Below are 16,789 nucleotides of genomic sequence, written 5' to 3' on the forward strand. Positions count from 1 at the left end.
GTAATAAAAAAAATGGAAGTTATAATGTTGTGTGTCCAATTGTTGTTTGTATAAAGTACTGATTACAGAAATTACTAAACATACACATACCTGAGATGAAAGAATGTTCTCCCTCTGTCCTGAGTAACAAGTCATTCTAACTTTCTTGGAGAGTCAAAGTATCTAAAGTTTGATCAAAATTATAGAAAAAAATAAAAAGATTTATAACATCAAATAGTTATACTACGAAAATATAATTAATAAAGAATCTAGTGATACTTATTTGATATTAGAAATATTATTATTTTATTATATAAATTTGATCAAACTTGTGATGTTTTGAGTCTTCAAGAAAGTTGGAATGACTTATAATTTAGGACGGATGGAGTAATAAAAAAAAGAAATGGAAGTTTGAGTGTTGGTGTCCAGCTTGAGTAGAGACCATAAGAAGGATGCCTTTTTTTTCTTGGATATTTAACCATTTACCACAATGGAACTTTTTCATATGTTAGTTTTAAGGAACGTTGCAAGTTTGCAACATTTCTGCAACTTTTGCTGAGAGAACGTTGCAAATATTTCTGCAACTTTTGCTTGCGTCGCTATCAGCATGGATTAGGCACAGGGAAACACCATGATGCCCTCTTTTTTCTTTCTCGTTCCTTTCTTCCTCCTCCTACCCTACCCCCCGCCCTGCCTACCTATTGACTGTGTTCTGTGACTTATACGAGTACTAATACAATTATACAATAATTCAGCTAAAGTTTAGGGTCTGTTTGGAACGAAGGAATTCAAAACACAGGAATAGGAAAAAACGCAGAAATAAAGTATGATAAAAAGTGAAAAACTATGGAATTTCAAAACACAGAAACAGAAAATTTAGGTTGTTTGAAACACAGAAATGGAGAAAGGAGAGAGAAACAGGCAAGCGAGAGCAGCCACGTGACGAGAGACAGAGAGGGCACGCCAATCGCCAGATTTCCATTGATTTCAGGTGGATGCTTTTTTTCCTCCAAAATACACACAGCTCACACCCTTTCCTCCGGAAGGGAATTTTGTTTTCCCTTGTTCCAAACGCCCTAAGGGCTTCCTTTCCAGAGGAACAATAGACTCCAAAATTCCTCCAAAGTTCCTCCGATCCAAACAGGCCCTTATTATGCATGAATGAAAAAAAAAAGATAAAGATGCATCCAGAAAGTCGTTGCAGCAGCAGGTGTGCTCAGCGTGGAACATATACGTTTTCCATCCAACCAGTGGCGTAATCGGCAGGGAGTGGAGCTGCATTACCTGCACACGGTTGTTGGATACAAACGAGTCAGACACAATCCAATCCCACAACGATGTTGACACTGCCACGCCACATCCCACACAATCCAATCCCAACCATAATCGCCGGCAGCCGGCGCCCGGCGTGCATAGCTGATAGCTCCGCCAGTCCCATGGCTCCGCCGCTTGCTCGCCTCATTCTGATCCTCCTCGCTGCCGCCGTCCCACTCTTGGCTGCACCCGCGGCGGCGGCAGCAGCGGTGTTTCCGAGAGAGGCGCTCCCGACCAGGTCCGGCTACCTCCCCATCCCGCCCGCCAACGCCTCCCTCTTCTTCGCCTTCTACGAGGCCTCAGATCCGGTCACGCCGCCGGCCTCCACGCCACTCCTCCTGTGGCTGCAGGGCGGGCCGGGCTGCTCCGGCCTCCTGGGCAACTTCTTCGAGCTCGGCCCCTACTTCGTCAACCCCGACGGCGAGACCCTCTCGCGCAACCCCTTCGCGTGGAACCGCCGCTTCGGTCTCCTCTTCATCGACAACCCGCTCGGCACCGGCTTCAGCGCGGCGCCGTCCGCAGCCGACATCCCCACGAACCAGTCCGTCGTCGCCGCGCACATCCTCGCCGCACTGCAGTCCTTCTACGCCCTCGACCCGACCCTCCGGGCGCGGCCCTTCTTCCTCACGGGCGAGAGCTACGCGGGCAAGTACATCCCCGCGGCGGGCGCGCACATCCTGGACGCGAACGCGGCGCTTCCCGAGGCGCTGCGCGTGAACCTCCGCGGCGTGGCCATCGGCAACGGGCTCACGCACCCGGTCGCGCAGGTGGCCACGCACGCGGACTCGGCCTACTTCCTGGGCCTCGTGAACGCGCGGCAGAAGCGGGAGCTGGAGGCGCTGCAATCCGAGGCGGTGTCGCTGACGCTGGCGGAGCGGTGGGTCGCGGCGTCGGACGCGCGCGGGCGGGTGCTGTCGCGGCTGCAGAACATGACGGGGCTGGCCACGCTGTACGACTACGCGAAGCAGCGGGACTACGCGACGGACGCCGTGGGGAAGTTCCTGAACCGCGCCGAGGCCAAGTCCGCGATGGGCGCGCGCGGGGACGTGGCGTGGGCGGAGTGCAGCGACGCGGTGGGCGCGGCGATGCACGCGGACGTGATGCGCAGCGTGGTGCCGCAGGCGGAGTCGCTGCTGCGGCGCACCCGCGTGCTGCTGTACCAGGGCGTCCGCGACCTCCGGGACGGCGTCGTGTCCACGGAGGCGTGGCTCGCCGGGGTGCGCTGGGACGGCCTGCGCGCGTTCCTGGGCGCCCAGCGCGCCGTGTGGCGGGCGGAGGACGGCGAGCTCGCGGGGTACGTGCAGCGGTCGGGCGCGCTGGCGCACGTCGTGGTGTATGGCGCCGGCCACTTGGTGCCGGCGGACAACGGCCGCGCGGCGCAGGAGATGATCGAGGGCTGGGTGCTCGGGACGGGGCCGTTCGGCCGCGGTGGCGACGGCGACGGCGACGGCACCAGGAGCGCCGCATGATGTGGCTGCCCGAGCACCCCGGCAGGCACGGTGGAATGTCCAAATGTGTCCAAGCTAATTACTGCGCGATATGGATTCTAGTTGCTTGGATTTGATTTGATGTTGTGTTTGTTGAGTGATACCGGTCGGATGGGAAGAAAATGCGGATGTTTTAACTGTTTGTTAATTGGAATGGAAAAATGCAATTCCTTTGAGACTTTTGTGTGTCATCTGTGTTGATCGCTCCAAGGTTGGCCAATCCGTTGCTTCTTCTCACCGTTCTCTGGCAGCAATCCGGCAACGCCTCGCTGTCAAGGCACGGCAAACAGCCACATGAAAGCCTCGTGTCACGTCCCCGCCGTGCCATTGCCAGTAACTGACTAACTGTTCTTCTGTTCCAATTCCGACAGCTCACCTCGCTCGTAGGCGTGGAACCGGAGCCCCAGGCGCCCACCGCGACGTGCTGGCAGCGTCTCCACTCTCCAGAGCCTGGCGTGAACACGGAGCATGCGACTGGCTCGATCCGATCAGACACGCAGCGTTTGCTGCGTGCTGGCCTTTGCTGCAGGGCTTCCAGGAGACTCGCCGGGCGGCCGGGGTAGGTGGCGGAGCTCGTGGAGGGAGTATGGCCGAAGTTGGCGTACGAGCCTGCCACCATCGTATCCCTTCCAGCCGGCGTTCATCGCTGTCCAGTCCACCATGCTGGATCGGAGGACAACAACCTCGCCAGGTCCAACGTTTTTTTTTTAGTTTAAGGGCATTCGCCCCGCCCTTTCAGTTAACATCAAAAGACCACGAGTTATTACAGCACAAGAGTTTTAAATCCAAAAAAGCGTCCACCAGGACTTAGACACCAAGAAAAGATACAGACTGAACAACTCTCTCAGCCAAGGCACTATAACCAACACATCTTCAAGCCAGGTTACGCGATATTGCAACGGCTCCGGTGGCCCAAGCAGACCAAGCAACACCAACAGCAACGATGCTGACGCAGAAACGGAAAACGCCAATTAGCCAGGCAAAATTATAGGGAAAATAATGTTGGAAATCTATTCAGCTCATTAACTAGAATCGGACCAAACAAACAAACGTATATATATGAAATAAAGGGGATCAGCTTTCACTAAGCAGTGAAGAAATTTAAGCGAGAAACAGCACTCCATAGATGGGCTATTGCATGAGCCCGGCTTGGCAAGCAAAAAGTTCTGGAGGTCCGGAGGACAGCTTTAAGCGAAAGGATAACCGTATTTTCACCTACTCAGGCAAGTTTGGAGGTATGCTTCATTAACCAAACGACTCTGGGCACTACCACGAATATCCTATTGAACTAGAGAAGAACCAATAGCACATCAGCTTCTTCTGAACAGGACAAACAAATCACGCCGGCTCCTTGGATGAGCCATGTTCAGCATGCTTCGTATGATTATTACATGATTGAAAGCGAAAAACACTTCAGCAGAGAAAGTGAGCCCTGTCTCATTCAAGTGAAACCAATCTTGCACTCAGCAATACATATAGAAGATGTCGCCTCATCTAATACTGTTACACCAAACCTGCACAAGGAAAACAGTTTGTGAAATTACATCAAAGCAGACATAAAGCAGATCAAACAAAATATACAGAGACCGTTGCATTTATGTATACCGACCATCTTCTACCACAAACTCTTTAGAAAGGTATTATCAACAAGAAACTCTTAAAAGGTTCCATAAAAAGGAAACACTTCAAAGGTTTGTGGAAACTGGAAACATATGCATAGTGCTGACTAGGCAAACGTCAGACTGCCATTGGGTTCCTTCATTCAAATGTTTTAGCTACTAAGCTGGAAGAAACGATATAATGAGTACACAAAAAGCTCTGTTGTCTTTCCATCCTTTTCATGCTTCCATATTTTGTTCCCTGTTCCTGCCATGGTTCTTTAAATCCTCTAATATAAAAAAAATTTAATATGAAAACTCAATAACATATCCCAATATGAAACAGAGAAAGCAGTGAACATTAATGGAACATGTTTTGACTAGAATTAATACTGAGGGCTGCCTTCATATACTCCATAGATATCTGCAGACACCTCATGAAAAGGACTCAAATATAATTGTGTAATAAAAGAAACAAGTAGCTAGCATCCTTTTATCTTTGTGTTGGATGGGAATTCCATGACGATTCTAGTAGTGACACTTCAGAAAATATTGTCTCTCAACTGTTTTTTATATCCTTAACCTAGTATTTTTGCATGTGGGTTGTTTGGTGCTCCCATTACGTAAAAGGGTTGGGTAAGAGCCTTAAGGTTTAGAACTTCGGCTGAAAAACTAATGTAGTTTGGTTGCTATTTGTAACAGAATCCAGATGATCCATATGGGAAGCAAAGGAAAAACAAAGTCTTGAATATTGCTGGAAAGATAAGATATCATATCATGCAATAGAGTCTTTGGAGACCATGGTTGACTCTTCACCGACAATATTAGGGTCAAGCTCTAAAATCTTAATGGGTCACAGAAAACTTCAGCAAAGTATTCAACATAGGTCTTATGTCGATCAACTTTCCTCAGCAGATCAAACTTTTGGATGAAATATAATCCACTCTCACTTATACAATAGATAAACTCGCAAAAGTACTTCATGAGTAATATACCACTAACTTTGACCAGAAAAAAATGTGGTACAGAGATCCATTGGTTCAAATAATAAATATATGATATTAACTTTGAGACCCAAAATCAAATTTCTTTACCTTCAAACAGGACTCGAGCTTGAGCTGAAGCTCTTCTGCATTTTAGTAAGTCAACTAGTGGATCATCAAAATGATCTGGGCACTTATCAACATACAATGTGCGAAGAAGCCTTGCTTTAGAGAGAATAAGCTTCATAAAAGAAATTTCATTTGGAAGCCATTTAATCTGAATTATCTGCACAACTTGAAGATTGGCACACATGCCATCAGTCCACAGAGAATTTAGGAACTCCCAATTCACATCGATACTCTGATGATCATCGTCATAAATCTTCACCCCCCCCCCCCCCCCCCCCCCCCCCCCCCCCCCCCCCCCAAAAAAAAAAAAATCAGCTGTAAACAATAAGATTACTTTTGAACAGTGTAAAGAATGGTATCCAAAAGGCAACATCCAACATTACCTCTATTTCTAACTTTTCAAGGTTGTGACAACTCCTTAGCAAGGTGAACATGAACAAAATGTGTTGCATTTGAGTAAAGTCCAGATATAGTTTCAAGTTCTTCAAGTTATAAAAGGTAAATGGAAGTGTATATGGCATCTCAACATCGTCGACCTGTGACAAAAAAAAAACATATGAGAGCATTGAAACTGGATACGGCATCTCAAAAGTACCAACGTGTGACAAAAAGAAAGAGATTATATAAAAAGATTGAAACAGGATGCTGAGTCTAGAAATATGGATGAGATTCTGCGTTATTTTGAAAAAAAGGATCCTAGGCACATGGAGGCAGAGCAGAAATGATAAGATCGTTTCCTTTATCAGTGTGTGCCGTTTCAAGTTATTTAATTAGTCTAGGCGACCATGGTTATTATTCATCATCTATGTAATCAGCTCGAGCTAAGTACTACTGTACTAGTTTCAACCTCGATTTATGCCAAAGCACAGAAAAAGGAGAAAGAGGTGAAAACAATGTACCGGCGAGACGAGCGTAAGATTTCGAACTTGGGCAAACCGAGCAAGGAAATCTCCGAAATCATGTCCATACTGTGGGTAGAATGTCACTTGAATGTTGGCATCTTCGAGGCATGGCAGCTCGCCAATTCGCCAGTCGTCATCATGTGAATAGATTGTTAGGCTACGGAGATTAGGCGCCTCAATCACTGAGTGTGGGCAGCCAAGAGGGATGAACACATTAGACATATACAGGGCATCAAGCAAGGGTGACCGACGAATGATAGCCTCCAATTGATTCTCCCCATGGGCTAGGAAGTGAACAAACTTAAGGTCTAGCTCCTGGAGCGCGGGGAAGCCGGCGAATCCTATGGGGAGGGATGGAATGTTGCTGCGTTGCAGCCGCAGGGATACGAGATCAGCGAAGGAGAAGGTGGAGGAGTGGAGGTTGAAGTAGTAGACTGATCTGAGTCGGCAACGCATGTGGATGGACTCGACGCGGCAGCGGGAGAGCGCGAGGAGCCAGTCGTCGACGCGGCCGGCAGACGCGTCGTCGACGTAGATGTGGAAGAGGGAGACGCGGGGGCCGATGTAGCGGAGGAGGACGCTGTCGACGGCCGAGGGGTGCGTGCCGAGGGGGAAGGAGAAGGAGAGCACCGAGAGCGACTTCCAGAGGTCCCGCCAGGCGTGGGAGAGCGCGGAGGTGCGCACGGCGTCCCGGAGGTCGAGGCGGACTAGGATTTCGTCCTGCAGCACCACGGTCGTCCGCCGCCGAAGCCTGCTTCGGCTCCATCATGGCTGCAGTCCCAGACTCTTCGCCTCACCGCGAGGCAGCGACTCCTGGCAGAGGCGGCCGCCGGCGACGGCTCCCTTGCCTCCAACGATCTAGCCTGCTAATGGCCCATTTCTCTGTGCGCGGAAATATACGCAGCTGGAGGCCCGCGACCGGCCCATTCTACCATGTACCATCACGCCGGCCCTCTACAGCTGTATCGGATTTGGCCTACTTCTTCCGAACAATCTCAACGCTTCCGCTCTTGAATCCGCTAACAAGAATTCCGAAGTCAACGAGCATTTTCTGGTGATTAGTCTAGCTCGCTCCTCACAGAATCTCCTCTCCGCCTCCTCCTCCCTTATCCGAAGCCTCTAGTCTCCCTCCCGATTCCACCTCTAAAGCTCCGATCCATGGCGTCTCACGATCACCACCACTCCCATTCCCACGACGACGACCAGCACCATTCCCACGGGTGCGCGCGCGTGTGCCATCACTCTGAGTGATCAACCTATGGTGCTATCTGTATTTTTTACTAGATCCAAACTTAGGCCATTCGTATTGTTATGGATATATCCGTATCAACCTAGCTATGGTGTGTGTTTTTACTGGATCCAAACTGAATTTAGGTCATTCCTATTATCATGGAAATATCCGTGTAAACCTACGTATCCATCTAAATATTGCAAAGTAATAGCTTCTACTGGGTTGTGTTGCCTCTCTGCCTGTCTCATGTTTGATATTGCCATATTGGACATTACAATATGCTCCTTTCAAGTTCTTGCATAAAAGAAATTTTTGCAGTCATGTGAGGAAGAACGGCCGCACGGAGGCTGGGTCGAGGGCATAGTTTTTACTAGGTTTTGACAGGTGAAAATTAGGGACATATTTTAAAAAGTAGTTTTTAGAAAGTCTAATTCAACTCCCCCTCTTGGGCGTCACATTCCCTTCATCGCCAATGCCAATACCAAATTTAGCACTAACACTAAGGCCAACCACCAAGACTAACACCAGCACTTCCGTCAGCACCAACACGTATCTAGGACAAAACCAGAAACAAAGATTACAAAGGGACGAAGAAAAAGTGTGGAGGCAAGGGAGGGGAGAGGAGATGGATAATGTCGACGAAATATGGTCGGCAATCTACCTAGGGGTATGCCCAAGGTAGTAGATTATCGGCAGACAGATGCGCAAGCTACGAACGAATTGGTGACGCAAGACAGACACGGAGTTTTATCTAGGTTCGGCCACCGTGAAGGCGTAATACCTACGTCCTACGTCTGATTGTATTGTTGTATGTCAATGAGATCTGATAGATCCTATTCGCTAGGGGACCCCTACCTCTCCTTATATACTCTGGAGGAGGTAGGGTTACAAGTAAAGTAGCCTATTTGGTACTATACAATATTTTGCGGTGCACGCCGAGCAGCGTCGTGCACGCCTTAATTTTGTGGGCTGGGCCACCTCCGATGGTGCGGCCCATGTATTGGGGGCCATACCCCCACAGCTAGTCCCCGAGCCTGACAGTAGGTGACGTAGTCACGTGGTGCCAGGGTCATAAAGTAGAAGACCAGCCGAGCAGGCAGCCAGTCTCCAAGCATAGCCTCGAGATGAGAACAAGCACATTCACCGTAAGGTAAAGTGTGCCCACTTAGTCCCCGAGCCTGCTGGAAGATGAAGAATGAATCTTATAGCAGGGTCAAAGAAAAAGAAGTCTGAAAGCTTACCGACGTCGTCCGACATGTGCGTTTCAAGACCCCAGACGTGCTGCCCAAGATCAGCACCCTGATCCAAACAGCATGGAGTAGCTTGATAGCACACCGACGAGACGCAACAAGATCCGAGCACCGAGGAGTCCCCGGCGTAGCCGGCGATGTCCGACCAACCAGTGAGTTTCCAATGCCGCTAGCGATGACCGAGCACCGAGGAGCGAGGGGTCCCCGGCGTCGCTGGCGATGACCGAGCACCGAGGAGCGAGGAGTCCCCGGCGTCGCTGGCGATGACCAAGCACCGAGGAGCGAGGAGTCCTCGACGTCGCTGGCGATGACCGAGCACTGAGGAGCGAGTCCCCGGCGTCGCTGGTGATGACCGAGCACCGAGGAGCGAGGAGTCCCCGGCGTCGCTGGCGATAACCGAGCACCGAGGAGCAAGGAGTCCCCGGCGTCGCTGGCGATGACCGAGCACCGAGGAGCGAGGAGTCCCCGGCGTCGCTGGCGATGACCGAGCACCGAGGAGCAAGAAGTCCCCGGCGTCGCTGGCGATGATCGAGCACCGAGGAGCGTGGAGTCCCCGGCGTCGCTGGCGATGTCCGAGCACCGAGGAGCGAGGAGTTCCCAGCGTCGCTGGCGATGACCGAGCACCGAGGAGCGTGGAGTCCCCGGCGTCGCTGGTGATGTTCGAGCACCGAGGAGCGAGGAGTTCCCGACGTCGCTGGCGATGACCAAGCACCGAGGAGCGTGGAGTCCCCGGCATCGCTGGCGATGTCCGAGCACCGAGGAGCGAGGAGTTCTCGGCGTTGCTGGCGATGACCGAGCACCGAGGAGCGTGGAGTCCCCGACGTCGCTAGCGATGTCCGAGCACCGAGGAGCGAGGAGTTCCCAGCGTCGCTGGCGATGACCGAGCACCGAGGAGCGTGGAGTCCCGGGCGTCACTGGTGATGTCCGAGCACCGAGGAGCGAGGAGTCCCCGGTGTCGCTGGCCATGACCGAGCACCGAGGAGCGAGGAGTCCCCGGCATCATTGGCGATGTCCGAGTACCGAGGAGCATGGAGTCCCTGGCGTCACTGGCGATGACCGAGCACCGAGGAGTCCCCGACGTAGGTGGCGATGACCGAGCACCGAGGAGCGAAAGAGTCCTCGGTGTCGTTGGCGATGACCGAGCGCTGAGGAGCGAGGAGTCCTCGGCATCGCTGGCGATGACCGAGTGTCAACGAAATATGGTCAGCAGTCTACCTAGGACTACCATTTGCCCGCTCGACTTGTCCATTAGCTCTAGGGTGCACCACCAAGACATATTTTACTACTATGCTCCTTTCATCGTAGAAGTGCCAAAAGCGTTCCCGGTGAACTGAGTACCCAGATCGGTGATGATGCTGTTGGGTATGTCGAAGCGGTGGATGACCTGGTCGATGAACGTGACAGCCTTTTCTGAAGATGCCTGTACCAGAGGCATGTACTCTATCCACTTGGAAAATTTGTCGATCAGCATAAAGACGCATGTAAATTTCCTAGGAGCTGGTTTGAAGGGCCTGATCATATCCAGTCCCCAGCATGCGAAGGGCCAAGAGGCTGGTATTATCTAAATCTCGTGTGCTGGTACGTGGATTCTCTTGGTGAAGAACTGACAACCTTCACAAGGGTGGACTAGCTTCTCTGCATCGGCTACGGCTGACGACCAATAGAACCCTGCTCGGAAAGCCTTGCCAACTAGTGTTCTCGAGGCCGCGTGGTTGCCATAGGAGCCAGAGTGGATTTGGTCCAGGAGACATTCACCATCCTCCTGGGTTATACACTTCATCAAGATTTCTTCCTTCGCGTTCTTGCGCCACAATTTGCCATTGACGAGCAGATACTGCTTGCTGCGACGCATCAAGCGTTCGTTTTCTGTCCGATCAGTGTAACCGCTACCATCTGTCAGGTACTTGATGAAAGGTACTCTCCAGTCAGGGTTGGAGGTTGTTTGGTTTTGTTAAACGCCGGAACCGTAGCCACCAATAGCTGGCCTAGAGGCTTGTCGACCGCAGGATCTTCTTCTTTGATGGAAGGCGTGAGCAGGTCTTGAACAAATACGCCATGTGGGACTTTGGCTTGGGATGATCCTAACTTTGACAGCGCATCCGCTGCTTGATTTTTGTCCTAGACCACATGTGTGTACTCGATGCCATAGAACTTGCCTTCTAGCTTTCTGATCGCTTTGTAGTATGCATCCATCTTTTCGTTGGTCGTATTCTAGTCCTTGTTGAGTTGGTTGATGACTAGAGCTGAGTCTCCATAGACATAGAGACGTTTGACACTAAGCTCGACCGCGATGCGTAGACCATGTAAGCATGCTTCGTAATCGACGGCGTTATTAGACGCCAGGAAATAAATCATGAGGACGTATCAGAGCTGCTCCTTGGATGGTGACACAAACAGGACTCCTGCTCCTACGCCATCAATGTTGAGAGAGCCGTCGAAGTACATCTTCCAATACTCGGTGGGCCCCTGAGAGGCAGGTGTGCTTAAGTCTGTCCACTCGACGATGAAATCGACAAGTGTCTGAGACTTGATTGTAGTACGGCTGGCAAACTCCAAGGAGAAAGGGCATAGCTCCATTGCCTATTTGACGATGCGCCCGTTCACATCCTTGTTGTGAATAATGTCCCCCAGAGGGTACTCGGTCATGACCACCACACGATATCCGTTGAAGTAGTGTTTTAACTTTCAGGATGTAATCAGTATGGCGTAGATCAGTTTATGAATCTGTGGGTACCTAGTCTTGGATTCATTGAGTACCTCACTAATGAAATAGATTGGTCACTGTACCTTATAGATGTGACCGGGCTCGTCACGCTCGACCACCATGGCAGTAGAGACCACCCGATTAGTTGCCGCAATGTAAAGCAGGAGGGTTTCGTCTTCTCTAGGAGCAGTGAGGATCGAAGGTGATGTAAGGAATTGCTTTAGCTGTGTAAAAGCAGCGTCTGCCTCCTCCGACCACTCAAACTTCTTGGTTGCTTTGAGCAGCTTGAAAAACAGCAGCCCCTTTTTGACTAATCTTGATATAAAACGACTGAGGGCAGCCATGCATCCGGTGAGCTTCTGAACATCATTCATCTTTTTAGGTGGCTTCATGTCCAAGATAGCTTTTACCTTCTCTAGGTTAGGGCGTATGCCGTCGTGACTGACGACGTTGTCGAGCAATATACCAGATGGAACACCAAAGACGCACTTCTTTGGGTTTAATTTCCATTGGAATGTGTTAAGAGCTGTAAAGGTATGTTCGAGGCCATCGACAAGGATGTATGCCTCCTTGGTCTTAACAACTACGTCGTCAACATAAGCCTCGATGAGGTCGTCTTTTATCTCATCATTGAGGCAGGCCTGTATGGCGCATTGGTAGGTAGCCCCGGCGTTCTTGAGCCCAAACGACATAGTCGTGTAGCAGTAAGCGCCAAAGGGCGTGATGAAGGATGTCTTGATCTGGTCGTCCTTTTTTAGAGCGATCTGGTGATAACCAGAGTAGCAATCGAGAAAGGACAGCAACTCGCAACCGGTAGTTGAATCTACGACCTCGTCTATGCGAGGTAAGCCAAAGGGGTCTTTAGGGTAGTGTTTGTTGAGATCAGTGTAATCAACGCACATTCTCCATTCATTATTCTTTTTGCGTACAAGAACCGGGTTGGCTAACCACTCCGGATGATACACTTCTTTGATAAATTCGGCTGCCAAAAGCCGTGTAACTTCTACCCTAATAGCCTTCTTTTTGTTGCGAGCAAACCATCGTAGCTTCTGCTTGATAGGTTTGGCCTTGCCGTCGACATTTAAGGAGTGCTCGATCAAGTTCCGAGGTACACCGGGCATATCAGCGGGTTTCCATGCGAACACACTCATGTTGCTCCTCAAGAACCTGACGAGCGCGTCTTCCTATTTAGGATCTAGGTTGGCCTCGATAAGGGTCGTTTTGCTAGGATCACCATCGACCAGCTGGATCGCTTTGTGCTCTTTGGACTTGACGTTCTTGCGTGGGGCCTTGAGCTCTAGGATCTCCAAGTGGTTGGCTGGCGTCTTCTTGGCATCAAGCATGGTCTCGGCCATGCGAATAGAGAGGTCATGAGCCTCTGCTATTTTGAAGCTGTCATCCTCGTAGGTGTAAGTTGCGTACACGTTGCCCCTGAGAGTTAGAACCCCTTTCTCGGTAGGCATCTTGAGCACCAAATACCTATAGTGAGGTATGGCCATGAACTTGGTGAGCGCTGATCGACCAAGGATAGCATGGTAGGTGCCTTCAAAGTCAGCAACCATGAAGTTGACATAGTCGATGCGAAAGTGGTCTGGGGTACCAAATTGCACAGGTAGCATGATCTGTCCGAGAGGTATAGAGCTCTGTCCGGGGAGAACACCCCAGAACTATGCCTCGTATGGCATGAGATCAGCCTAGGTTATCTTCAGGGCTGGCAAACTATTCTTGAATAGTATATCGATGGAACTGCCGCCGTCAACCAGCACTCTGTCAAACTGAACCTTGTTGATACATGGATCGAGAACCAGGGGAAAATGCCCTGGCTCAGGTATAGCAGCCCATTGGTCCTTTCTGCTGAAGGAGATCTCACGGTGAGACCAAGGAGGAAGCCACGGATCGGTGATGAGGTTGTCGACGTTGGCCACGTTCAAGCAAGCGCGGGCGAGCAGCTTGCGTTCTCGTTTGGTCTCAATGGACACTTTGCCCCCAATGATGGTGTGGACGTGATCGGTTGGCTTGATGTACTTGTGACGGGGATCTGTGTCTTCATCATCATTGTCTTCGTTGTGTTGTTCCCCTGCGTCGTTAGGCTTATTGGATGTATCCGAAGCCTGTTGACGCGTGTAGATAGACTTGAGAACGCGATAATTCTCCATGGTATGGTTTGACTTGGGATGGAGCTGGCAGGGTCCTTTCAATGCCTTAGCGTAGTCGTCCTTGTAGTTGCGATGTCCGCCACCTTTTTTAATGGTGTTAACCTCGCTGTCGTCTTCCCGAGCACGCTTGCCCCTGTAATCGTCGTGGTGATTACACCGCTGATTACGCTGGTCGCGGTGGTCGCGGGAATCGTTGCGCTGGTTGCAGCGATCAAAATTGTCGTTCCGACCACAGTTGTTGTGGTAGTTGTCGTGGTGTGGGGGTGATCGGAGCGTGGAACCCTCGCTGCTTCTTTGATAATTATCTTTTTAGCATCATCGGCATCCGCATATTTTTAGCAGTGGCTAGGAGCGCTGTGACTGATTCAGGTCTCTTGCGGAGGAGCTTGTCCCTTAGGGCATCATGGAAGCGGAGACCAGTGATGAAAGCCTCGATTGCCTCGTTGTTGGAGATTGATGAGACCTTGATGCGCATCTCCGAAAAGCGTCGGACGTACTCACGCAGTGGCTCATCTTTGCGATCTCGAATCCACTGCAGATCATATTTGTTGCCGGGTTGCTCGCAAGTAGCAATGAAATTGTCGATGAATGCTTGCTTGAGCTCTTGCCAAGAATCAAAGTAGTTTGTCGGCAAGATGACCAGCCATTGGTGGCCTACGTGGCCGACGGCGACTAGGAAGTAGTTAGACATGACGTGCTCGTCAGCCAGAGCTGATTTGCACGCGGTGTTAATGAAATATGGTCAGCAATCTACCTAGGGGTATGCCCAAGGTAGTAGATTGTCGGCAGACAGATGCGCAAGCCACAAACAAGACGGTGATGTAAGACAGACACGAGGTTTTATCCAGGTTCGGCCACCAAGAAGGCGTAATACCTACGTCCTGCGTCTGATTGTATTGCTGTATGTCAATGAGAGATGTTTTTTAGAGGGGTCCCCTGCCCACCTTATATAATCTGGGGAGCAGGGTTATAGATCTGGAAACTAATCCTAATTGGTTACAATTGCCATAGGTGGCCAGATAAGGATTCCTATTCTAACTGACCAGGATCTTGCTTGATTTCCAAGTCTGTCTTGACTCCTTGCGCGGGACTCTGAACAGATCGACCGAGCCGCGCGTCGTCTTCCAATGGACCAGACCCCCTAGATTGGGCCGGCCCAAGCCTAGCCATAAGGGTATAGGGGTTAATACCCTCATAGCTAGTCCTCGAGCACCATGTATTATGTTGCGACACGCCGTTTGATCTTCTTCGGCTAATGCAGTCTATCTTCATGTCATCTCCAACTGGCTGAAACATCGACCAAGCAAATACGCTAGTATTCCGGTCCGCATAGAGAGCAATAAACCACGATTATAACCAAAAATTCTGATTGTCCGAAGAATGCATGGCGCTCTAAAAGAAAAAAGGAAAAGATTTCTTTCCTGATCAAGTGTGCCCACTTGTATTTCTGAAAAGAAATGTAAGTGACCCTTGTACAGTAGTTGTTATGGCCAACTGTCAGAGCGTAGGGGTCGATAAAATAAACACATTCACCGCAAGGTGAAGTGTGCCCACTTAGTCCCTGAGCCTGGTAGTAGGTGACGCAGGCACATGGTGCCATGGTCTAAAAAGAATTCCCATTCAAGTTGAAAATCCAATCATAATACAAGCGATACGAGATGCACCGACAGGTGCATCGTACCGATGTAGTCCCCGAGCTTGCTGGAAGGCAAAGTATAAGCCTTGTAGCAAGGTCTAAATAAATGTCTCTCGGCTGTATGTAAGTACAAATCACATATAGCCAAGGAGAGCGGTCTCTGAGCAGTGGTCGGGATAGTTCCCGAGCATGATAGTAATCCTGACAATCAGTCAAAGCATAGGGGTTGATTATATAAACACATTCACCGTAAGGTGAAGTGTGCCCACTTAGTCCCTGAGCTTGGTAGTAGGTGACGTAGGCACGTGGTGCCAGGGTCTAAAAAGAATTTCTACTGAAGCTAAGAATCCAATCGTCGTACAATCAATACGAGATGCACCGGTAGGTGCATCATACCGATGTAGTCTCCGAGCTTGCTGAAAGACGAAGTATAAGCCTTGTAGCAAGGTCCAAATAAATGCCTCTCAACTGTATGTGAGTACAAATCACATGTAGCCGAGGAGAGCAGTCGCCGAGCATTGTTCAGAACAGTCCCCCGGGCATGGTAGTGGTCTGGGCAGTCCCCGAGCATGGTAGTGGTCGGAGCAGTCCCCGAGCACGATAGTGGTCGGAGCAGTCCCCGAGCACGGTAGTGGTCTGGACCATCCCTGAGCACGAGTCATGCAGCGAAGAACGGATGCCGCTTGTACTATTATTTGGTGTATTTATTTATCGTCTTACTCTGTCAAGTCCAATCTGACATGTCTGGTCAAAAAAGCAGACAGGTATAGCACGTCATACTGCCTTCTTGTCCTTTCAAGCAAACAGTCGCTTGGCACCTGTAAGGAGGTGCGTCAGTGTGGGCCCTCTCACACTAGCAACGAAGAGGCGCGTACACTGGTAATGAAGGGGCGCATATATTGGCATAGATCTTGAGGTTGTGAAAACAACCGTCTACGGTGCGTGCGCATGTCTCCTAAGAATCTCGAGCAGACGAAACAACGGAACTCTTGGTTATTTATAATATAGAATTGGTAAGTTACTTTTTACCGATCCCCATTACCATTCGCCATCGTAGCCTTCTTCTTCCTCTTGCCAACCCTAATACCTCCGAAATCATCGCCAATCACCCCTCCACCGCATCCACCTCCATCAACAAGGGCGGATTCATGGCGAAGAGTGATGCCCAGAAGAAAGCCAGAGTCATGGCGAAGGAGTGGTGGAAGTCAAGGAGCAACGAGCAGACCATCGAAGACCTCGTCATCATGGGAGTACTTCACAATAAGGCACTCGTAGGATGGCGCGCGCCGGAAGGAGAAGGGTATCCCGATCCACAACCAGGTGAGATTGTGGTTTTCGAAGATTTCTTCAAGCGGGGTTTTGGGGTTCTAGTGCACCCTTTCCTTCAGGGGCTCTGTTTGTATTACGAGATTGGGATTTG

At 50.3% G+C, this 16,789-nt stretch overlaps 2 protein-coding genes across 2 annotated transcripts; one reads left to right on the forward strand and one right to left on the reverse strand.

Moving 5' to 3' along the window:
- Window positions 1–1,064: 1,064 nt before the first annotated feature.
- LOC136517154 (serine carboxypeptidase-like 50) lies at window positions 1,065–2,982 on the forward strand. The gene has a single exon (XM_066510673.1). It carries the CDS (start codon window positions 1,317–1,319, stop codon window positions 2,760–2,762), a length of 1,446 nt encoding a protein of 481 aa, XP_066366770.1. The 5' UTR covers window positions 1,065–1,316; the 3' UTR covers window positions 2,763–2,982.
- Window positions 2,983–4,300: 1,318 nt separating this feature from the next.
- LOC136516134 (F-box/FBD/LRR-repeat protein At1g13570-like) lies at window positions 4,301–16,421 on the reverse strand. Its single transcript, XM_066509517.1, has 5 exons — window positions 16,399–16,421; window positions 6,390–7,143; window positions 5,874–6,026; window positions 5,473–5,743; window positions 4,301–4,640 (listed from the first exon to the last, which is right to left on the reverse strand). The coding sequence occupies exons 1-5, from the start codon at window positions 16,419–16,421 to the stop codon at window positions 4,552–4,554; spliced, it is 1,290 nt and encodes a 429-aa protein (XP_066365614.1). The 3' UTR covers window positions 4,301–4,551.
- Between the last annotated feature and the right edge of the window lie 368 nt (window positions 16,422–16,789).

This window comes from Miscanthus floridulus, chromosome 17, assembly GCF_019320115.1.
Source record: "Miscanthus floridulus cultivar M001 chromosome 17, ASM1932011v1, whole genome shotgun sequence".
NCBI classification, from domain to species: domain Eukaryota; kingdom Viridiplantae; phylum Streptophyta; class Magnoliopsida; order Poales; family Poaceae; genus Miscanthus; species Miscanthus floridulus.